This window comes from Cuculus canorus, chromosome 1 (genome assembly GCF_017976375.1).
Source record: "Cuculus canorus isolate bCucCan1 chromosome 1, bCucCan1.pri, whole genome shotgun sequence".
Taxonomy (NCBI): Eukaryota; Metazoa; Chordata; class Aves; order Cuculiformes; family Cuculidae; genus Cuculus; species Cuculus canorus.
The window spans coordinates 16,445,242-16,469,270 of record NC_071401.1 but is presented as its reverse complement, the minus strand read 5'-3'; the positions used below and the strand labels follow the sequence as shown (position 1 = coordinate 16,469,270).

The 24,029-nt window shown below is 37.6% G+C and overlaps 1 protein-coding gene across 2 annotated transcripts in view; it reads right to left on the bottom strand.

The window, feature by feature from the left end:
• The window catches only part of UVRAG (UV radiation resistance associated), a 99,504-nt gene that overhangs the window by 35,628 nt on the left and 39,847 nt on the right, over positions 1–24,029 (bottom strand). For both annotated transcript variants that reach the window (XM_009566423.2, XM_054085909.1), the window contains exons 7-12: positions 22,402–22,507; positions 19,582–19,708; positions 18,492–18,576; positions 17,929–18,016; positions 17,283–17,343; positions 14,446–14,611 (exon numbers count right to left, since the gene is read on the bottom strand). In XM_009566423.2, the coding sequence (XP_009564718.2) occupies positions 14,446–14,611; positions 17,283–17,343; positions 17,929–18,016; positions 18,492–18,576; positions 19,582–19,708; positions 22,402–22,507 (633 nt within the window). The remainder of the gene's footprint in view (positions 1–14,445; positions 14,612–17,282; positions 17,344–17,928; positions 18,017–18,491; positions 18,577–19,581; positions 19,709–22,401; positions 22,508–24,029) is intronic.

Below are 24,029 nucleotides of genomic sequence, written 5' to 3'. Positions count from 1 at the left end.
TTAAAGCTAAAGGCTAACAGGTCATGATCACAGCAGACCAAGAACTAAGACATCAGCTTCAAGTTTTATGCTACTTTCAAACTCACAAGGTCACTTCAAGTTGAGGAATATAAAAACCACCATGAATACTATATACCTAGCTCATCTTGCTTAATAGATCTATAAATCCAACTAGTTCCCCGTGCAAGAAAATAAAACCTTTCACAGTGAACACAAGCTAAAAAAACTCCACAGTGCATTAGCCTAAGTGTAAAACACAAATTAAAAGGAATTCATTCTAACATCTACAATTACACTACACAAACAGAGCAGGGTTTAGATTTAAAGGATACCTTTACAATTAACAATACAAAACTCACTCAAGCTCAACAATAAAAGCACCATTAGGAACACAAGTCATGTTTCACTAGAAGACAGTATTTCATTAAGTCACTAGTAATGGGAACCACGTATGTTATTATAAGGCATAGAGCTCTTCAATACATTCAGTAGAGAAGATAAAAACTATTTGACAGTGCTTGCTACCATCTCCCACACACAGCTTCTTTTAAATTGTAAAGATTAAGGTTTTCTGTTTATCACGTAGGTCCTGCTTCTTTGCTAATATTCACATTTCTGTCCTCTAACTTCCATTAATTAATCTTGAAAGACTCTAAGCTAAATAAACTTGTGTCAGCTTTCATAACATAATCAATTTACATAAAAGTCTTGAAAAATGTCAGTGGATGTCTTTGTGTTTGTACATTTATGACTCAGAGAAAAATATTACCGACTTTTACGTCTCTTTGTGTGTTATCTTGCTTGCCCATTAAGCCTGGTCACAAGCAATAAACTTAAGGGAGAAGAACCACGACATTTTATATAGTGCTTCATTGAGTGTAATTGAACATAACTTTAACTGCTGGCTCTCAATGTGAAGTTCTTCTTATCCGCTTCTTAGAAAAGCACAACTGTAAGTTAAGCTCTCACTTTGGCATGGTGCAAAAAGTTAAACGTGCTCTATAAGGTTTTAGCTATACTTGCTCAAAAAATACATCTGAAAACTACTATTTTGGTATTTTTATAATCACAAAGCACTCAGTAAAATGCAAAATGACATCTGCTTGCCCATTCTGTTCCAACATGTACCTTCCTTGTTTCCATTCTTGCTGATATGCTTGGGAAAAAAATCATTAAGCTCCTTTGAAGTGGAGCACAGCTATTTATTCTATGATAGATTCAAAGGAATACATGTGATGTTTAGTGGGAAAAAAAGAAACCAAGCTACAGGTGTCTGTTGTGCAATCACCAGAAGAGATCATTTGAGAGAAGTTATTAAGTAGTAGGAAATTTGTTCTGAAGAATTTGAGCTCTGGCACTCCTCAGAGCAGTACACTTAGACACTGTAAGGAAACCACACACCATGCTAGCAGGCAGTAATAATGAACAAAACAGTGTCTGCTCAGTGAGGTTCAAAGCGTGCTCTTGTGAAAATAAGTTGATATTTATCTTATGACTATGGAATATTACTTTTCAATAGTATGTAGACTTCCTAAAACACAGCCCTAATATACCTGATGTGTTCAGAGAACATTAACTCAATGCAGGCAAACCCCACAACATTTAATAACTTGTAATAGGTTAACCACATTTGAAGTTGTTTCTGCACCTTGTGTTTCCACTGTACTCAAGGCTATTACTGTTTCATTTAAGACATTCAGATGTCCCAGCAATGATAAGAGCCTGTGCTGGGGAAAAGTACAGTGCTAAAGGGAATAACAAGCTACCAGGCTGGTAGAAAGGCAGTTGTACAGCCTATGACAATTGCGCCAAAGATGCTGAAATTAAACAACTCCCACTCTGAATTCTGAACTCTCCACCCCTGAAGGTGGAGAACGCTCTACGAAAGTGATCCAAACTGCACACCAGACCAGTTTTAAACAGATGGTTAATACGTGCCTTTAACATCTAAGACAACATAAAGAGGATCTTCTCAATCTTGAAAAAATACATTTGTTTTGGAAGCTTTATGTTCTGTGTGTTTAATACTGAAGGACTGTGGTAAATGCAAAGTTTCTATTAATTTATTTAAGATATTATTAATTTCTTTGAAATTTTAATTTTCTTCCTGCTTTATAGGAATCACTGGGACACAACAGTGCAGGAATAGGGGCAAAGCCGTAATAATCCATAATAACAGACACATCACGTACCTTCCTTTTCATGGCATGTTGCTTTTCTACATGCGATACCACAATGACAAAAGTTTCTTCCATAGTAAAGTAGAACAATATCATTCTTACATCCCCAAAGCACACACAAAGCTTATAGTAACACTAATCCATTCAAGACCCAAGCTTTCCTAGTCTCGCCAAAGGAGGTTTTGATTGCCATTTCTCATGGGTGGAAAAAGAACCAGAACCATAGAAGCAGTTACAAGGCACTTTTAACCATATCTACCTAATTTCATTTTTAGCAGAGATTAGAATAGAGATGGTAACTAATGTGCCTCCACATCAGAGAGAGGTAATCTCACACCTCTCCTGCTTAGAGGATTCCTAAGAAGCATCATCTCCTCTCCTCCTGCAATCTTAATTCCAAGAAGTCAGCATCAATTGGTTTATTTCAACCTATCCACTATTAATTACTGCCACATTTTCTAAGCAGACATCAACTGCTGGATAAAGAACGCTTCAGCTTAAACTTGGTCCAAGAAAAACCGGCATGGAAGTCAGAAGGAAGCACACTATTAACAGCTAGTGAAGTAACTCTTCAATTGAAGGTACCCAATAGTCAAAGTGGATACTATTCTTAGCACTGAAATCTTGTAGTTTAACACAACTGGATGCCACTAGCCACTGAGCAGTTCTAAGAACTGGATTGTTGGAGTGCACAGGGCAACTTAGTTTCAGTCTATTTAGATATAAGGAGATTTTGCTGATAGGCAGTAGGTAACCAGACAAGTATAAGCAGGTCAAGGCTTAGAGTACTGCTGATCTACATAACCAAATATATCCACCTGCATGAAACTCAAGAGAGACCAACAAATCTAAGCATGCACTTAAGTGAATACAGATTAGTGCAAGCCTAAGAGGAAGAATTTCTAATTTCCTTGTATGCTGCCCAGGCAAACAGGGGTGGAAAAGCAAGAAATCCCAGCTAAAAGAGGTGGTTAAGTGAACTGTCAACATTGGTATTATTTTACTCTGTAGACTCTGTGTGAAAGTTTCTACAGTACTAACCCTCATTAAACCCTCCCAAAAGAAAAGGAAAATGCGAGGCAAAGGTTATGTGCTTTGTTCACAAGTTACCCTGATGGGGAAAAGTAACTCCCAAGTTAGCCTTTTAAATAAATTAAAAAAAAAATAATACCAGGGCTGAATTAAATTTTGAGTTCTTCAAGGATCCTGTATCACTTCACAAATGATAAGTTTTAAAATAAATAGTCAGTCTGAACACTTGCATAAGAAATATCAATCTAATGGGTATCAAGCTTAACAGGCACCCAACTACTCCATCAATAGGACTCTTAAGGAGCCATTACGTTGGAGGTAGTATTTAATGAGATTTATTTTTTTCTAACACAGTATTTAGTCAAGTGGAACAAATCTTAGATATAACACACGCATATACCTCTAAAACTGAAAAGTATAATCTTATTACAGTAAATCACACTTTAAGGTTACAAAGAATGTAGGCAAGGAACTAAACTGTCAACACTGGTTTAAAAGTCTTTCTATAAAATAAAAAAAAGAAACTCAATATATGCATTTCCAGTCAATATGGAAAACTAGTGGTGGCTGATGGCCATCATTTCCACTCCAGCTGAATCATTAAGACACAAATAGCTAAACAGAAATATCAGTGCTAAACCAAAACAAATTTCAGTTTTCAGTTCAAGATGTGCTCTTGAACATGTCTAAAAACATGTGTGGTCTGTGAGCAGTATAGGATGAGCAGACACGAGTTTCAATGGATGCCTTTGCCAGCCACACCTGTTTGCAGACCTGAAGACATCTCTGCTGGAAGCAGGCTCTGCGGCTCCATGACATCTCTGCAGCAATCTGGTCTAAAAGCTGCAGTGTGCCTGGTGAGACCACCAGCCATCACTCTGTGTTGCTGAAACTATCTGTTCACCCAGGCAGAAGTAGATCATCTTATAGCTATAAAGCTACAGGCACAAAGAAGGCTGACGCGTCGTCTCTAAGGCAAGTTCAAATCACCTTGCATCTCAGCTATGGTAACCCATCTCTCTAAATAAACTTCATCCCTTCTTGGGAGAGGAAGACTCTCAATTGCTTTCCAGCGCTCATTTCACCCTTAGTTTCTACGATTAAAGGCATAATGAAGGAGACTATGTATACGTGCTGCTGAAAGTAACTCAGAAATTTATGGGACAGGCAGCCTCTTTCAAAGGTCTTTCTTTTTCACATTTGCTTAAGGCGAGATGCCTGCAGTTTGAATCAATCAGCTTTGGTGGGAATTCTTCCTAGTAAATGTATTAGTTACTCCTCAATAAAAGAAAGAGGTTTAATCCATCTCTTTCTGACTTTTGAACACATGGATTAAACCACTGGTTTTGATAACAGAGCATGGGCAGAAGTTTGCTACTACAGTGTCTCCAATCAGAACTACTCATCAATACTGATACAATTAGCAATCAGAAAACTGACTACAGAAAAAAAGAAAAAAAAAAGGTCTTTTAAAGATCGCTTACATTGCCCACAGATATTGGTTCTGGAAAACTAGAGGTCTGTTTCAAAGCTAAAAATGTGCTTAGCCTGATTTCAGTGTTTTAAGCATTTGAATCAGTCCTCTTACAACTCATAAATAAAGCGTCCCAATTATTCTTCTTTAACCACTAATAACTTCTCTTCACTGTCCTTCATTTTTTAGCTAACCTTAGACAAGTACTTATCAGCCATCAAGAACTCATTTAATTTTATATCCTCGGCTAATCTTTAGCTTTTTACATAGTAACTTCAGTGTTTGATGAGCATGCAGTAAATCACCACAGGACTCTTGGTTCAGTCAGATGGTAACTGTTAGGAAAAGCTGAAAGAATTCTTATTCCATACATTTATTTCAGACCTCAAATATCTCTTATGAATTCAAGTCCAAATACAAGTCCAAATACGTTTACTGTTTTGTACTATGATTTATGAACTCCCTTCTCTATCCAGAAAAATCACACATATACCAATATATTGGTGGCCAATTTTTATTGTCTATAACCGCCTGTCTTTAATACAAACTATTTTTAAAGCCTAAGAAATTGCTTCATTTTTAACTGCTCTCACCTGTTTCTACTTTGGTATTACACCATATGTTTTAGATCTTTTATTCTCTCTTCTGTGCAGACTTCTGCCATACCCCAAATTATATTAAAGTCTCAAAGTTTAATCTCTATTTCAGAAAGCTCTTTAGGGAAGAAGTTAGTCAAATAATGATTTTTACACATCATATCTAACTGTTTTCCACAGGCTGAAGTGTGGTACAATTTAAATAGCGTATTACATCCCATTTAGCAAATGTAAATAGAATTCCAAATCTAGCTTGGAATAGTGTTAGATAACCTTAATTTTCAAAGCAATGCAAAAGTTCAAGGACTGCTAATATTTGTAGCTTTGCAAGCTAAATTAACAGCAAGGACATGTATGTTTTAAAAACACTTCATTATCTAGTAGTTAACCAAAGATCAGAAACTTAGCAGATCGAGGAAGGTGATTCTGCCCCTCTACTCCATTCTGGTGAGACACTACCTGGAATACTGCATCCAACTTTGCTGTCCTCAGCACAGGAAAGACATGGACCTGTTGGAGTGGGTCCACAGGAAGCCAAAAAAATGGTCAGAGAGCTGGAACACCTCACATATGAAGAAAGGCTGACAAAACTGCGGTTGTTCAGCCTGGAGAAGAAAAGGCTCCTGCGAGACCTTATTGAAACCTTTCAGTACCTACAGAAAGGTGGGGACAGACTTTTTAACAGGGCCTGTTGCAATAGGACAAGGTGCAATAGTTTTAAACTAAAGAAGATGAGATTCAGACTAGATATTAGGAAGAAATTTTTTTATGATGAGGGCATGATGAAACACTGGCACATTGCCCAAAAAGGTGGTAGATGCTCCATCCTTGGAAATATTCAAGGTCAGGTTGGACAGGGCTCTGAGCAACCTGACCTAGTTGAAGATGATCATGCTTATGGCAGAGGAGTTCAGCCAGATGACCCTTAAAGGTGCCTTCCAAACTATCCTATGCTCATATGAAATTATCACTGTATTTTCACATCATCATATTTGTTGTATCTTGGACTGTTTCCTGCCCAACTGCACCCACCGAATTTGTCAGAGAATGAAGTTGATATGGCTTTTTCCTTCACTTCTTATTTTCAAGGACAGTAAGCAGAATGGCTGCAGGGAGGCAGCTGTAGAGCAGACTTGGCAGAATATAGCCGAAACCCAATTATTCACTATTATACAGATAAAGAACTGATTTAACTTCTGTGACTGTAACAGTCACTGATGTGATAGCAGAGAGTTATCCATCAGATCTGGGAAACAACTATGCCTCACTATGCCTCAGCACTACCAAAAAATAAGGCAGTTTAGAAAATGATGAATTTCGAGCTTAAATCCACAGATAGGACACACTATACAAGGATAGAACTAAACAGCCCAATATGGATAAGATAATGTTTATTAGAAGAAGACACAAGTTCTTGCTTGATGTGACTGAAGTATGAGGAGTGTACCAGAACAAAGTTTAAATATTTACTGAAGTCTGAGTTATTTCAACCTCACCCTCTTTTGGGGGGCTCTGAGGGGGGCAGGTAGGGGAGGAAGGAGCTAGCGTTTTCCCTCAAACCTAAGCACATCCCATTTGTTCACTGTAAAAGAATGTTGTGTCCAGAGGAGAAAGCTTGTGCTATTTAAAAGCACTGAGACTTTTCTCAATCAGAATATAGCAAACCTTTAAAGTCTCTTAAAATGAGGACTACCAGTATCCAGCCAGTTCACTTGAAACCACTATTCCCCAGCACACTTCCAATCAAGTATTAGGAAAAAGTAGGCTGCTAAGTAGCCACCAGCACCAAAATACCCAGCACTTAGAACCTCTTAGTGGTCCAACAGAAAACCAAGGCACAAGAAGCTTAAAAACCAGTTTCCCCTTCTCAGATAAAATGCACTGTGGTCATATCAGCTTCAGAACCGAGACTGGCGCTTAAGTAGCATAACCAAGCAGCTGAGTGCTTGCTGGCAGAAACACAACTAAAATCTAGTAGTAAAAAAATACCTTCATCATCAGACTTCTCAATTACAGAGATGCAACACAGAGCATTTTGGATCGTTTTTAGATCAAGCTACCAGTTGATGGTGGAGGCCAAAATGACCTTAGGTGACTACTAACTTACCAGGAACAGCTAAGCAGTCTGCCAATAATGAGTATGACTGTAAAATTTTCAAACAAAAAAGCAAGATCCCTACCTTGTGAGAAATGCTGACATAAAATGAAAAGACTGAGAAAAAGATTACAAGTATGCACTTTGCTTTGTTAGAGATGCAATTAAAACATGAATGTGAATCTCAAATCACAAGTGAACTCAGATGTGATTACTTTATGGTTTTTAGTTTCTACTTGAGAGAAAAAGCTATACTTGTAAAACAAACTTGATGACAAAAACATAGATTGCTAAGTGAAAAAAGCATAGCCTCATTCAAGCTTTACAGAATACAAAGATAATTAGTTTACTGGGAAAGGAAAACATACTGGCAGTTTAACTTTATGAAATGTATTTTCAAAATGCCTATCTGAATAGCTCAACAAGAAGATAATTGAAAGCAGAAGCACTGCCATCTTTCTATTGAGAAGTGTAATGCTGTGACCTTGTTCTTGGAGAAGGTACAACAGTTTAATATGTACAGGCTGTATACAGGAAAAGCAAGCAAAGATCCAGACTATGAAAGTCAGGCAGTTCTTGATAAGGTAGTCATCAATGTATACAAGAAGGTATCACTCTACTAGCTCAGCAAATAACACTTTCAAACAGCTACCAATCCCCAGACCAAGCAACACTGATGGCTTTTTGTAGATTGTGCACTTCCATGACACATTTCAGTTTGAATTCAAGGTTTGCTACATACATGCTATGATAGATATTGCAACACGAGGGCTATCTGTAAGGACAGAGCAAACAACCTCGCTACCAGAACTTTATATCTCTCAGCCACCGAAGGATCATTTATAACAAGGGGACACTTCATACAGGTCAAGTCTCTGCTTATTTAAAAATGAGGTAATGTTTTGAAAAATAATCTCATCAGGAGTATAGTGTTCCAATGGGAATAAATTAAGACTAGTATGTCTTCACAGAAACATTTCTCAGCTGTAGATGTCTGGGGTTAGTGCCCTCATCTAATGCAGTAAACAAAATCTGCTTTCTCAGACTGGCCAGGAACATGTAAAAGCTTCTAGTTCCCAGAAACAGTATTAAGAGTACCTAAATTTACTAAAGAACACCTGATCTGATTCTTAATCTACACACAGTAATATTTGCTGACAATGAAGACGGAAGCATTATTTCAGTGATCAAGAATAAAATAACTCTTGATTCCAGCTAAGTATTCTCAAGAATGTGAAACATAAAAATACAGTTCAAGATAAGTTCATGGCAAAAAGGGTTCTTTAAGCAATATAGCTGAACACTTAACACACACTCAATCTACCATAAAGAATCAACTTTGCTTCAACAGCTATTAGATTTCTCAACAAACCACCTCCCTCCATCTGATTAAAGTTTGCCAAGATTTCTTCCCAAAGATGCCATTTTATCATCTCAGCTGAAGTATCAAACATGATTAAAGACCTCTCAATTGAGTTGGAAGATTTTAATGTCAGTGAAAACTTAATTCTTTACTTGGTTGTGTCACGATTTTTCACACTGCTTTGTTGCAAGTGACTTATTTGTAACCAGACACAAAGGAGTAACCATCCTCAGTTGTAGCAAGACTAGAACAGCTGAAACTTCTGCCCTTCTTTGAAACAGGAGCAAGGCCATAGTAGCGAGTATCACTTTTACACTGCACTTATTCAACAAGTGGTTTCTAAATGCTTCAAGACTGCCTGTTCACCAACACTTACCTCCTCCTCTTTGCAAGTCCAGGTTGTCACACTTACTTATAAGTGAGAGACGACACAAGAAAGGTAATTTGGAAGCATTCTTGTAGTAGAACTGGCTTTGATACAACCTTTGTTCACAGGTCTGAGAAATGAAACTTTTTACATCAGAGCTTATGCTGCCAGTAACTCAGACTGCATGATTTAACACTGTAAATCACATACAATATAACGGAAGTTCTCTTTCGTGGTACAAATGAGTATGTCTAAAATGCAATACCAGCGTATTGAATGAACTGTTTGAATATACACATATTAAAAGTACATCTGGCCTCACTACGCTTAACTTCTCCACTTCTCTGGCATTTGGCTCCCCAAACAAATTAAAAGCATCCCAAATTAGAGTAAACCAACATGCTGGTGTGAATTCAAAGCTCAATCGGCAAGCCATGCAGGTACACTAACATTCACCACACACAGGGCTGCAGTCCTTCAGCTCAGCCTTGCATGGTTTTATCTATACTAAAGCTGTATTAGGATACACTCATGGCTTTACATTCTTAAGGAATCCAGAACTAGTCTGAAGATCCAACAAGGGTAGCTGCATTTCATGCTTCATATGCTCTTCAGTTGTTACAAGACTGCCTCATACCAGTGAAAGATGGTGTTTTTTTATTATTCATATCTTTGCACTTTCCACAGGGGCTATGGCAATGATAAAATGAAACTGGCCTTTAGGGTACCAACACACACAGAATTACAGCTAGTTTTGAGTGCTGCAGTGGCTCTGTGATATGAGAGTTCGGATGCACTTAGATTTTTTTTACAGATCAACTCTGATGCCAGTAGACCTTCACAGCCCTGGCTCAGAATAGCTACTTCCAGAAAACCTACCTAAATTATAGATCAAGACAAAAAAATTACTAATAATTACAATCTTCTGGCATGCTCAAAGTTTGTAATAATGATGAAGTTGAGTTCCAGAAAAAGATAAGTTCGAGGTATCAGCCCACATCACAGAAACAGTTTCTGGAAAACTACTTCAGGATCAGATTTATTATGTTTAGCTGAAAACAGAGCAGACATTTTGACCCTGTTTCCTATGAGAATGCAGCAGGGCAAATGATAGACATTTCCTAGTGACAACAGAAGGTATCCAGGCAAGACAAGAATCATAGAATAGTTTGGGTTAGAAGGGACCCTAAAGATCATCTAGTTACAACAAAACCAAGCAGAACAAAAGTCATTCCAACTACGCAAGTCAGGGAACTAATCATGAAACTACCTACTGTTGCTACTAATGCCATTCCCACTCTTACACCATAGAGGCATTTCTTCAAAAATGAATAATGCAAATGGTTTTGAAACAACTCTGTGCAAGCTAACAAGGACTTCAACTGTTGCTCACTACTGTTACTTTATATAGGAATTCAAATAGCTAAAGCTATTTGTCCAGAAAAATAAAAATTGCACTCAATATTTAGTTCTTGATTTAAGCTTGATTTAAGTCACAGGACAGAGCTCTGGCAATGAAAGTTGTCTTCAAGTGTTCCCAATAGCTAAGACACAGGTAAATGGCACCCTGCTCAACTTCACTCCGCCTCATGCCATTTGACACAACTGTCTGGTTCCTGAGGTACATAAAAAAAAACCAAATTATAAAACATAACCACAAAGTGGCCCAATGCATTTGAAAGCAGATGTCTAAAACTGCATCGCTGCTGTTTGTGTATCCTTTGGCCTGTTGGTAGTTATATTTGTCAAGCAGAGTGGAAGAAGAGACCTTAAATCTTTCTATAAACTATAAAATGCCAAGAAAACCTTTACAGTAGTTAACTGTTATCTCAGGTCAGTTAATGCCAAACATTCCCACAAAAAATACACCAGACTAGATCAGGCTTCTTCCATGACTGTTTAGGGCCCATTTGGGTTTTTTACTATTTTATTTTAAAATGCATATAAATTTTTGACCTTTAAAACATTAGGTGGCAACAAGTTCAGTATTCAAATATACAACACTGAAAAAAAGTAGCACCTCTTTAACATCAGACAAGTCTGAAATGCCTGTATGTGCTCCTGTAGCTGTACTTGGAAACCAGAGTGTTCTTTTTTGACTTTTAAATACAAATCCTTTCTAAATCATGTATTCTACTCGGACATTTTCTTTCTTCCTTAGTCCAAAATAAAACTTTGAGATGATTACTTTCTTGCTACTGATACTTGTAATCCTCCCTAAACAGTAGTTGGTGGGAAGAAGGTGTAGCTTGAGCCAGAGAAAACAGCATAGTATTTGATTTCTCTTTATTATTACCATAGAGAAACAATGTTAGCAAAATTATTTCTTGAAACCATTCTCTTTTTCAAATTACCTAGCAGAGAAGCAAGTACCTGAAAATGTTTTAAAAGACACAGTAGACACAGTATGTGAATAAGAATGCAAAAGTACAGGTTGTAGAAATGGCACGTGAAGCTTCAATTCTAAAAAGCAGCAATTGAGCATAGTTTTGAGTCAGAGATGCCAGAAGACTCCTAGAAAGATGGCATAAGTGCACTTTACTGTATTCAGTTTAAAATTAGAAATGAGACAGATATTATTTCAAAAGATTCAGTAAGCTTCCAGCCAGCAAAATGCAAGCATTTACTTTGTGAGACATTTAGCCTGTATCAGCATGTAAAGAAGAAAACTGAAGTGAAGCCTATATAAAAAAATATGACAATAGCAGCAACCCCAACACAGGCAACTTCACAAAGTATATCTCACTCCAGACATAACAATCCTTATTTTGCTTTTGGAAGCTGTTCTTTATTTAAAAATCTGGGAGCAGACTAACAGAAGCATTAAATGCAGATCTTGACAGACAGTGCCAGAAGACATCACAAATAGTTTAATCTCAGCATTCTTACTATGTTTATGAGAATGTGATGAAGTGCTAGGTTTCAGTACCACAAGAAAAGAGCCAAGGAATTTAGGTGGTTTATTCAGCAAGCATGCTTGCCACTGGAGTGAGGAACATGCTGCTGTCCTAAGTAGCTAAATTCGAGAGTTATATATCCATTATTTGCTTTGAAATCTTTCAGACTCCAGAACTTCTGAAGAACAGTACTCTTGCTACCTTCATATTTCCTGTACTCTGGAGAGGTCAAAATGGACCACTGAAGAAGCACATTAATGAGACATTTAGTGAAAACCATATTCTTGCCTTGCTGGTTTAGACTATCATAAAAGTAGATTTATGGGAGAAAGCTTACAGCCTTTTAGTAGTACCTAAACTATTTTATGGAATACAAGAAGGGAACAGTTATTGAATAGCTTATAAACACTAATATCTCTGCAAGTACAAAGCTGACCATATATTGTATGATACTGGTAGGTATTCTACACCTCATTCTGCCTTCAGGAATGTGGCCAGACACAAAAGCTGAGTTCTCATCTCAGACTCCTTTCATACATTCTTAAGTTCCAGCATAACAGCAATTGCAGCAGACATAACTGAATACTTCTACAAGAACTTTGAGATTTAAGTGACCTGTACGGATCATCCAAGTAAACAAATCTGAAGTAGATAAAAGTATTTCCCAAACATAACTTACATTCTGAAAGCTCTCAAAATATTTAAGCAGCTGATATTAGGGCCTTTAAAAAGCTGACATAGGAACTTGAAAGGGAAGTAAGACATTTATACTGTACGACACTAAAAACAAACACATGTACTAAAAAAATTGCTTTGGGGTGAAAACATTAACTGTTCCCCCAATGCATGATTTTTAGAAGCTCTTTTTGGATCTCTGCAGTCCAAAAAAACTACATGAAGCCAAGTAAAACGTTTAACATAGTCAATAAACGTGATGCTATGTGTTATAGTAAAGATTGAGTATGGAAAAAAACCCAACTGTAACCACTCGACAGTTTATATTGGAGTTTGAAAAACTGCTAAAGGACATATCACTGAAATAAAGAAATTCAATAATGCCTGTTAATTGCTACATTCAATTCAGTTAGGAGCAGGTGAGAACATGAGCTATTAGCTTAGAAAGAAAACCGCAATTTAAAACATTTGAGGTTTCCTATAGCAACTGAAGTCCTTCGAGAGTTGGTAAGACTGACTTTCCAATAACTGGGAAGAGAAGATCTTGGGCAGGAGCTAATCCTGAAAAAATCTTGCAGAACACAGGTAAATGGCCCAATAGGGATTCATACACTTAGCTAAACTTTCTCCTTTTCAGAAATCTGTTGTGAAATAAAGCATTAAGTCATGAGGGCTTGGGAGGCTATAGCCTGAAGGATTAAACCTTCCAATCTGTCTCAGACAACAGGAAATTGGTTTAATCTTTATACACCCACACACAGGCAGCTCTACTCCGCAGAAATCTGTTTTCCAGACACAAATGTCCTAGGTTGCCATCCTTCTGAAAGTGATGTACAGGAAGGAGTATGATCATATGCTTAGAGAACTAAACTAAAGCAAAACAGATTAATCTCCTATTAAGTTACCCAGGAAATGTTTGGATAAGTTATTAAGATGGTTTCAAAATTAATTTGCAAGATGTAATTATATAGGCATATTTTATTGTGTCAAAACCAGAAGACTTCAGAGTATTTCATTCTTCAGGCAAGTTACCTCTGCTGTCTAGCTGAAAGCCACTGAGCTTCAAAGAGAAATCAGACACTCCAAGAAACTCAATCCTGTCAACTACACCCAGTAAGCCCCTTCCATCTTGATTTGGACTATTAGGAACTAGAGTTAAAATATTACAAGTTGCATACATTCAAAGAATTTTTTTTACCACCTTCTCATCAATAGAGACGGCTACTTTCCACAAATTCATTTGCCCTCAGCCATTTCTTTTGCTCCCTTTTCAAACTCTGCACATGCAAAACAGTTACTGGTGCTGCAGGCCTGACTCTGCAGGCATCCATACACACCCAGGATCAGAGCAGAGCAGCTGGCTTCCCCGAGTTGGTCAGTGTTGCACTCCTTTCAGTTCTGTGGTTGCAGGCTACCAAGTGAAGCTTTACCAATAATTGCCACTATATTCATGTAAGAACACACAAAGCAGGAAAATAGGCAAAATGCATGAGAAAGCATTGAAAAAGTGTCTTTAAGGACAGCAAAATAGTTTTGGTAGGACAGTAACAACTGCATAGCTACATGTTGAAAGTCAGTGCTTAGAAACCAGATGAAAAACTCTTGATTAAATATTAAGTTGATTTATAACAAATAATCATTTATAGTGCTCTTTTTCAATTAGTTAAAGTCCTCTGCATCAAAGCAAGTGATTTACGTTCTCATGTTTATCAACCTTTCTCTGTTTTTTTGAAGAAAGTACATAAGGCTATTTATGACATACTTACTCTCGCTCTTTCTCCGTCAGTTTGTCGTTGATATTATCTTTGATTGTAGACCGGGAGCCCTTGTGAATTATAGGATACCTGAGTGGCACTTGTAAGAAGTACGATATCATTGAAACCAGGTGAGCAGTGTAGCCCAGGGCAACAGCAATGCTTCCATCATCTTTTGCTGTCAGTGACAAAAGTATTCCATTATTTTATCAATTAGGTCTCAATGCAAGCTCAGCACAAGTTCATCCTTATTGCTTAGAGAATTATATAATTAATGAAGCTATCAGAAGTTATAACTTGACAATAGATGCAAGTCTGAAACAAATTTAGATTGCTTTACAATTGTTTGCAGTTCACTATTTGCCTCTTCCACTAAAAGGCAACGTAAAATGGGTGATAGCTTGTTCTCCTTCCAATTTTACACTTTCAAAGCTAAAAGTTACTCTTCTCAACATTTGGCTGGGCGGAAGAGGGTAAAGAAGAGATTGGAAAAGTGAAACAAAACTCCCAAGACAAAATTTAAGTCAAACTTTCTGCATTTTTCTAGATGTAGCTGACACGTATGACCGGGGTCAGGGAAAAGCTGCATTCCTCCATAACTTTATTCATTAGTGAGATCAGTTGGAGAGACACTGACCTCAGGGTATGAACTCTGTTCTCTGCCAATAACTGGAAGAACTTAGATTAACTCATTGTTTTAAAGCATCATTTTAAATTTGACTTCTAAGGTTTCAATCTTAAAGCTTCACCTGTCAGGAATACACACAGGTCTTGCAATTCAAATTACATCCTTTAGCCACGTAAGGGCTTTTTCTTTCTGTTCTGCGCTATTTTAATTCTTGGTAAGTGAACACAACAATACAGTCATCTCTTCTGAGGCACAAGAGAGTCTTGGGAAATCAACTACAGAGAGGACCTAAGAAAGCTTCTAGTGATGTACAACAATGACTACAAAATAATACAAAGCTCTATTAGAACAAAACACAATACGTGGATTTTGAAGTTACATCCCTTTCAAAAAGGATCTTGTAAAACGTCTTCAATATTTGCAGCAAAACTGGCTTTTTAGGGAATAATGGGAATAATTTTTTAATACATATTATTATTTACTAAGAGTCTGAAATAAGACACGTGTCATCTGGTTTTCAAGTTTAACTGCATATTTGACGAAGCTGAATGCTTAGTACTTCTTCCTCAGAATACCATATTTCTATAGAGTTTGATAAAGCATGAGGAGTTCTTTTGTAAAGAATTAATACCAGTAAACTAAAAATGGGACCATCGATTTTTCAAGCATAACCAAACTGAGTTCATTACCACATTTAGTGCAATCAGGAAAACAAAGCAACAGACTGATTTTTGTCACACTGACAAATTGATTTGTTGTAAAGTTTATTTCTCCATTATTCTAGCATCCAATACACATTGGCAGCATGAGTTAATACCTATGAGATGGCTTTAAAGAGCTGGACAAGCGATTGAGGTTTTTGCCCAAGAAACAACGTGTCTTGCAAAGTTAGCAGGTAATGTGAGCAAGAAAGTCTCAAAGGGATTTTAATCAAGTTCCAATTCATGTCCAACATTTGTAGATGAACGCACGCAGTTACCTGTACATCTGCTATACAGACAGACATACTATGTATTTGCTTCTGCAATAGGATGACTGTAGACAGCTAGAGTGGAAGCTGACTTGCAAAATACTCCATGCTGCATGCAACATATTTATCGGGTAAATAAACGGGGATCTACCGCAAACTGAATGTGAATTTGCATACATTGTCCCATCACGATACATGGACTGAAAGTAGTCACAATGGAAATTCAAGTGAGACAAATGGTTTGAGGAAGAGCGACTGGAAAGCTGCCTGGCAGAGAAGGACCTGGAGTGCTGGTTGACAGCCAACTGAATACGAGTCAACAGTGTGCCCAGTTGGCCAATACTATCTTGGCCTGTATTAGACACAGCGTGGCCAGCAGCACAAGGGAAATGTCTGTGCCCCTGTACTCAGCAATGGTGAGGCCAAACCTCAAATCCTATGTTCAGTTTTGGGCTCCTCATTTCATGAAAGACATAGAGGTCCTACACTGTGTCCAGAGAAGAGGAATAAATCTGGTGAAGGAGCTGCAGAACAAGCCTTTGGAGGAACGGCTGAGGGAGCCTTATCACTGTCTACAATTACCTGAAAGGAGGTTGTAGCGAGGTGTTAGCCTCTTCTCCCAAGTAACAAGTGATAGCACAAGAGGAAACAGCCTCAAGTTGTGCCAGGGGAGGTTCAGATTGGTTATTAGGAAGAATTCCTTCACTGAAAGGATTATCAGGCACTGGCAGAGGCTGCCCAGGGAGGCAGTTGAGTCACCATCCCTGGAGGTATTTAAAAGACTAGTAGATGAAGTGCTTAGGGATATGATTTAATAAAGGACAGGTACAGTTGGACTCTGTGATCTCAAAGGTCTTTTCCAACATACTGATTCTATGATTCTATTATACAAAATATTTTTCAGAATCATCAAGTGACCTGGAACAGCAGGGTCAGCTACACCAGGCTATCCAAGTATCTGTCCAATTGGATTTTGAGTACCCCCAAGGATGAAGACTCCACAGCCTCTTTGGGTGACCTGTTCCATTGTTTCAGGATTGTCTTAGAACAGAGAGGTACTTTTCTAAGAGTCAACAGTAACTTCCTTTGTACTACATAGGAAGTAGAAATAAATAATGCGTAAATTTTCTTCGAGTCTAGACCTTTCCAGTCAGAAATTTGGATTCTAAGCCATTGCTATCAGTTTACTTATTTTTATGAAGTTTAGATGCAGTGTCAACTGTAACAACTAAATTAAGAATATCCAGCTACCTTGAAAGTCTTCAGAATTAGGAAGCTTGACTCCACAAACAAAGTAATCCTTCTGATCATTCTGTAAGTTTAAAATCAACAATGGAAAGTGAGAATAGGACAATAAAATCCAGAAAACAGAAACCTGCACAAAATCCGATGACAACAAAGCATTTTTGTAAAGAAAAGGCTACACATTTAATGAAACCCTAAGTGATATTGACATAGTGTTTTAGTCCACATTCCACATAATTCCAAAATAAATGCAACTTTTTTAAGAAGGAAGAGCTTAATCTTAATTGATTCATTATAGAAAACGTTTTGGAGCTCAATATTTTGACATCTGTTTATTTGCACTCTGTTCACCTAAGTTCAGCTAGCCTACTGTCAGGGTTACTTTCTATAACTGTAAATAAAATTGAACATATACATTAAATTACAGCTACAGCTATTCTACTCTTATAGTAGAGACTATCTGAGAGATGTTGGCATTGAGTTCTCTCCCCACGAGGTTTGAAAGCTAAGGACCAAGTCCAAGAAAGCTGAAAAAAAATAGCATGAGTGAAGAGCAAGTTTCATCACAAATAAAATACCATTTCTGCTCAAAGCGTAACAAACAGGAAGCTCATTTCACATCAAGCACATTTTTAGAATGTTAAAAACATACCAGATCAATAGGGTAGATATAGGATAGCTCCGACAGCAATTGTTTGCATCGAATAGTCTGCTGGGCGTTTGTCTTCAAAAACAGTTCTCTTTGGGAAATAGAGATCCCAAAAACATTAGTTTCTACAAAAGCTTTAAATAAAGGTATGAAGACCTTGTATCCTTTCTGCACCTTCACAAATATCACCTCTCCTTCCCCAACAAGCTAGGCAATTCCACAAAGATAACTACAGAAGACAAAGCTAACTTTTAATTTTCAGTCGTACCTCATACTACAGGCATATTTTGTCTATGACAATTTAGTATTACAAAGCTGTATTTCACCCAAACAGACCTAGAATTCCTATCACAGTCTACACATGTGATCAAGTACCTGTCTTCTGCTTTTCTAGCCTTGCCACTGTTTGTTTTCACTTTAGATATCTACAAGTTGTAGCGCGGATGTCTTAATGGAAATTCTGAGGGGACACTACAAAGACTTTAGTGCCACAAGCCCCGCTTCAAATGTCCTACTCTCAAGCATATATTTCCTTTACAATTGCAGAAGAGCGTAGGTCCTTTTACCTCTTAGCAGTGCATTCCTTTCTTAATTCATGCAGGGATTCATTATGCTCTTGAAGTTTCTGGTATTCAGTGTGAAATGCATTTTCTAAACAACATGAGGAAGCAAGAAAGAAATTAGCGTCAAGTATTTTTGTACTCAACTGAAGTTTTAAAAGTAGATACTGACACAAATTTTGGCAATAATCCTTCATTTACTCTCAGATGCCCATTTTCCATGTTATGCTGCCAAAGTGGGGAAAGACGGCACAGGAGGAATATAAGCCTTCATGTGCCATACACCATTCACCAGCCAAATACAACCAATGAAACCCCATCCTCCTTTAACACCTGTTCGTCTTGTGTCCACAGTAGTGGAGTAACTCAGCTAAGGCAACTCAATCCTTGTATAGCCAGAATTAAGTAAATGGCAAAACCCTCATTTTTAATAGTGAGTAATTATTTTAGACTCAATTAGCTATTGGAAAAAAAAAAACAAAACCAACTAAAACTCAAAAAAGACCTGCAACAAGTTAAAAAGTTTAGATATACACATAGCTCGGTCTCCAGTAAGCTCCAGAGAGACAGTGATGTAGCATTTTTACTATAGGACACTTTTCAAGTTAAACAAAATGCCAAGAAGAACAAGCATTTCACCTTTCACTTACGTAATATGCCATTACACGGGATTTTTGTCTTCTAGCACTTAGAATGGAATTCTGATCACAGTAACATCCCTCACGATATTAAAACGTGCCTGCATCAAGCAACTGTTTACTGTGTTACAATACAGCTCTTCTGACTTTCTCATACAATTTTAATTACATACAGATTAAAGATTGCTTTAGAGTAGTGTCACATTAAAAAGTTATTTAGAGACAGGATACCAGAAATTTCTGTCCAGAATCCAGTATAACACAGATGGTGAAGAGATTATATCTGGCTGCATATTTCAGATAAAGAAAAGCACATACACATTAGAGCCAGACTAAAGAAATACAAGAAGAGCCCAACACCTTCATTTTGGTCATCATGATCTTAAACTAGGCTACTACTCTTCCAATCAGCGCATTATGAATATCTGCAATAGAAACAGTAACATTTCTATGCTTGCCTTTGTCATGCAAAGTATTTTTTTCCTTATGCAACAAGGCTACTTCTTGACCAAGGGCCTTCTTCTGCCTCTCCAACTCATTACGTAGCACCAGGATCTTCAACTGTAAACATTCACTCTCTTTTTTCTATTGGAAGAAAAAGAGATTTTAAAAAAAAAAAAAAAAAAAAGAGTTTTTCCGCACACAAACAGTTCCATAAAATGGGTGATAGAAGGGAAGGGAATAATAGGACAAGACTAGTGTCTGCCAGACTATAGGCTGAACTCCTAGATTACCACAGGCAATAGATTACCAAAGGCCCTAATCACTTTGCTGCTTTGGAAGAAGAGAAATTCAGCTCTGTCCCACAGTGCTTGTTCCTCCTTTGAGATTTATCTCCTCTCCTGTGCTCAGTGATGCAATGGCATCTAGGGCAGAAATTAAGAGAGGAAGGAGAGATGGGGGAAGGTTCTGAGGACTAGTGCATAGAGACTAACAGCAGAACACTAGGAGCACAACAAGCATTCATTCCCTGGCAAAGGCTCCAGCAACAAGAGGACAAGATGAGCAATGCATTCTACTAAATTGAGGCAGGTGGACTGCAAAAAGGTTGCAAGTCTCTGAGCTGCATTATTAGATCCAATTCCCAGCTTCAGGGTGATGAGAAAAAAGGGATACAAAAGGGAAAAACATACAGCAGGGAGCAGATTACATCACTGCACAATTATATTTGAAGGATCCCATCTTTAAAAGTTTAGAATTTGCTCTGCGCCTACTCTAAATCTGTACCTGTGTTTAGAAAGAATCCATTTTTTCTTTGATGCACTGTCTTCACTAAGAAATTGTCCTGCCATGTGCTTTGTGAAGCAGCATTTTCTATTATAAGTGATGGGTTTTGGTGGTGGTGGTGGTGTTGGGGTGAAGTGTTTTGTGCTTTGCTGTTTTTTTTTTTTTTAAGGAAGGAATATGTACCCTGTTTAATAGATACTTGTTCAGAATAATTTGAAACAGTTTTAAGAAGGAAAAGAGAAGTTATATCTCTTCAGTTCAATAATCACACCCGTGACAGAGTTCAAAACCTAAAGGGGCAATCAGACATTCTCGCAAGCAAGTCCTGTATAAGTACTACGAAACACTCACTTTGTATAACTCTGCTGGCTTTCACTTTTTCAAGCAGTTAATGGAGATAACGTTACTTCAACACTAGCTGCCTGAAAAATAAGTCAGCTCTGGCTGCACTCTTCCCTCTACTTCATATTTGCTTCAATGTATGCTCAGCCTCCTGGTTCAGGATTCCAGCAGAAAACATGACTCAATATTAATGAACGAAACTACAGTTCACATGTTTCTAAAGTGGAATGGAAGCCCAACATGAGTTTCCACCATTAAACAAAGGGGAAAAAAAAAAGGGTAATCATTGCCTTATACCATAGACCATGAATGCTAAAAAGTTGCATCATGTGTACAATTATTGCCATAGTTTTGTTCACACATATTTATAAAGGAAAAGCCTTTGCATGGAAGAACAAAGACATGTGTAACCGAAAAAAACATGGTTAAAAACATTTTAATAGTGAAGATATCAGCAGAAGGCAAAGAAATTCCGAGTTGGAATCACTCAAAGAACATGTTATATTGCCCCTTAAAGAGGCTGACTTCTTTGCTTCTTTCTGTATAATGCAACCCTGTAATTACGAGTGAGTAAAAAAACTCCCATTTTCTCAAACCCTTAAGGCAGTTTGACACTTTTGGAAATTAGCTGAGTTCTGTCAAACCAAAATCCACCTTAAAGCAATAAAGTAACTTCACATCACAAGTTTGCCCTTTCCTGTACAAGGCACCAGACGCATGCCAGTGACTACCAATATGAGGTCACCACAAGCAACTCTTGTTCTGTCAACTGAGCTCAGTCTTTCTGGGCAGAAAGTAGAAACTGTACTGCCAGTACACTTTTTCTGTTGCAAGATCTAATACAATTCCTGCTTAAATGAACGTGTGACCTGAGTGACAGATTTTGCATTAAGTCTGTTCACACAAATGCAAGAAGATGGTTGTTTAACCCACAAAAAAAAAGGAGGCTGTGGGGAGACCTTATCGCCATCCACAACTACCTGAAAGGAGGTAGTAGCAAGGTAGGGGTTGGTCTCTTCTCCCAAGTAACAGGTGATAGCACAAGAGGAAATGGCCTCAAGTTGCACCAAGGGATGTTTAAATTGGATATTAGTAAATCTTACTTCACTGAAAGGGTTGTCAAGCACTGGAACGGGCTGCCCAGGGAAGTGGTTGAGTCACCATCCCTGGAGGTATTTTAAAGACGTGTAGATGTGGTGCTTAGGGACATCGTTTAGTGGTGGACTTGGCAGTGTTAGGTTTACAGTTGGATCTAATGATCTTAAACATCTTTTCCAACCTAAATGATTCTATGGTTCTATTCTATGATCCTAAGATACAGCCAGCAGACTCACCTCAATAAATTCACCATATTTTCTTGTTAAGATTTAGCTATATCATTAAAAGTTTCGTTTTCCTGATAAGCCTCTTATGCACTGTGCAGTGTTTACACTTCTATAGTATAAAAAGCAATTATAGAAAATAAAGGTAAAAAACAGAATGAGCAATCTATCCGAATAACACACACAAATCTAAAATCCATTACATGACACCTCTCTGATAAGTTCCCATTTGAAATGGCAAGTTTAAATAAAGATTTCAAGTTCAAGTGGTTAAAAAAAAACCCAAAAAACTAAAAAAAAACAAAAAAAACCCCAAAAAACATGCTTATGGCCACGACACAATTGCCAGATTCTCCAGCAGGTCTGGTTTTAAATAATTAAACTTACCAGTTCGTTGCTTGTAGATGTACATCTCAGCTTTTCTTCAATCTCCCTTCCTATCTTCTGGACAGTTACCTGAGTCTGTTTAATTGCACACTGGGCTCTGTGAAGCCTGTAAGGAGAAGAGATGCTACAGCTGTACTGAAGGTTCCCCACATGTCTCCTAATGATGAATGCGCCAGCCACTTCAAAACCAGCAGCACTAATACGAATTTAAGATTGTCAGCTTCTATTTTAAAATAAAACACTAAAAGAGGAATCATAACTTGCACAAATTATAAATAAGTATCCAAAGCAAACCAGGAAATCTCTAAATTCAATCAAGTACCAAACATCATTCTCATTTGTTAAAATCAATAGATGCTGATAAGGCAAAACTGTAGGCGAGAGAACAGGTAATTATAGGGATCTCATGTAACAATCTAGTTACAACACTGTTCACAGCAAGCAGACACACACTACGGTTACCATGAGCACTGTTAACATAGGGCAGCCTTAAAAAAGTGCAAGTATCCTTTAGATAACACACAGCTACACAGGCCAAGAGCACAAACTATCCTTTAGTATCTCCAAATACGCTATGGGCCCTTTGGTAACAAAACCATGGGTTTCTTAATCAAATCATATTTGAAATGTGAAAAGATGACAGTGTGCTTCTGCTTATTAGCTGTGGCTTCATGGTGAAGAGGAAAAACTGATTATTTGCCACATTTACTGAAGAAGAAAGAAAAACCCAAAACAAACAGGCAGAAGAAAGAGAGCCACTAACATCTTAAAATTAAAGCAGAGTAGGAATTAACATATTTATTGGAATAAACGAGAGTTGGTCTGAAGACATTGACTATGTCTTTTAAGGCATTCATAGCTTCGCTACCAATGGCTTCTTCTTTTGTAAGGATAATTTTCAGGCGGCCTTGCTGCTGGGATAGGCGTCTAACTAAGGTCTGGTCTCAAGAGCAAATATGTGGTCAGATAACCTACTGCATGATATTAGTGCTTTACCAGGCAAACATAATGAGAAGATAAAGCCTGTTTCAATACATGCTTTAATGACCATCTCCATTTGATCAAAATTAAAAAACTCTGCCTCTTCATAGGAATGCTTAATTTTACTAAAGGAAGGCTATGCACTCACCATGAGCCAAGGACCTAAGCTCCTTCCTTCTACATTCGCTAATCTCTTCCAGATTCATAGGCAATTCAGACATGCTATTTAAAGTTTTTGGCTAACAGTTTTTAATGGTCTGTATGCAGCTATACCAAGACAAGCAGGCTACGTGCTTCTGGTATGAGTAACCACAAAGCACAAATCCTTCCCATACCATCTCATCTCAATTCAATCACACACACTATATATTGGTTAATCAACGTGAGGACAGTGCCTAAGCCACCTAGACACAGAGACATTACATACATACAATGAAGAAAAATCACTGCTAGTAATATTAAATAAGGTCATTGCAATTTAAGACTTTTACATGTTATAACTCTTAAGTGAATGCATTTAAGTTGGACACCTTTAGTTCCTCCACGCTATTGCTCCTCCTAAATGACATGGGTTTTGTTTCAAATTATACTAAATGATTATTTTGGTTTCTTCAGAGCTCCTCAGCCTGCTCATAGCATAAGCAGCC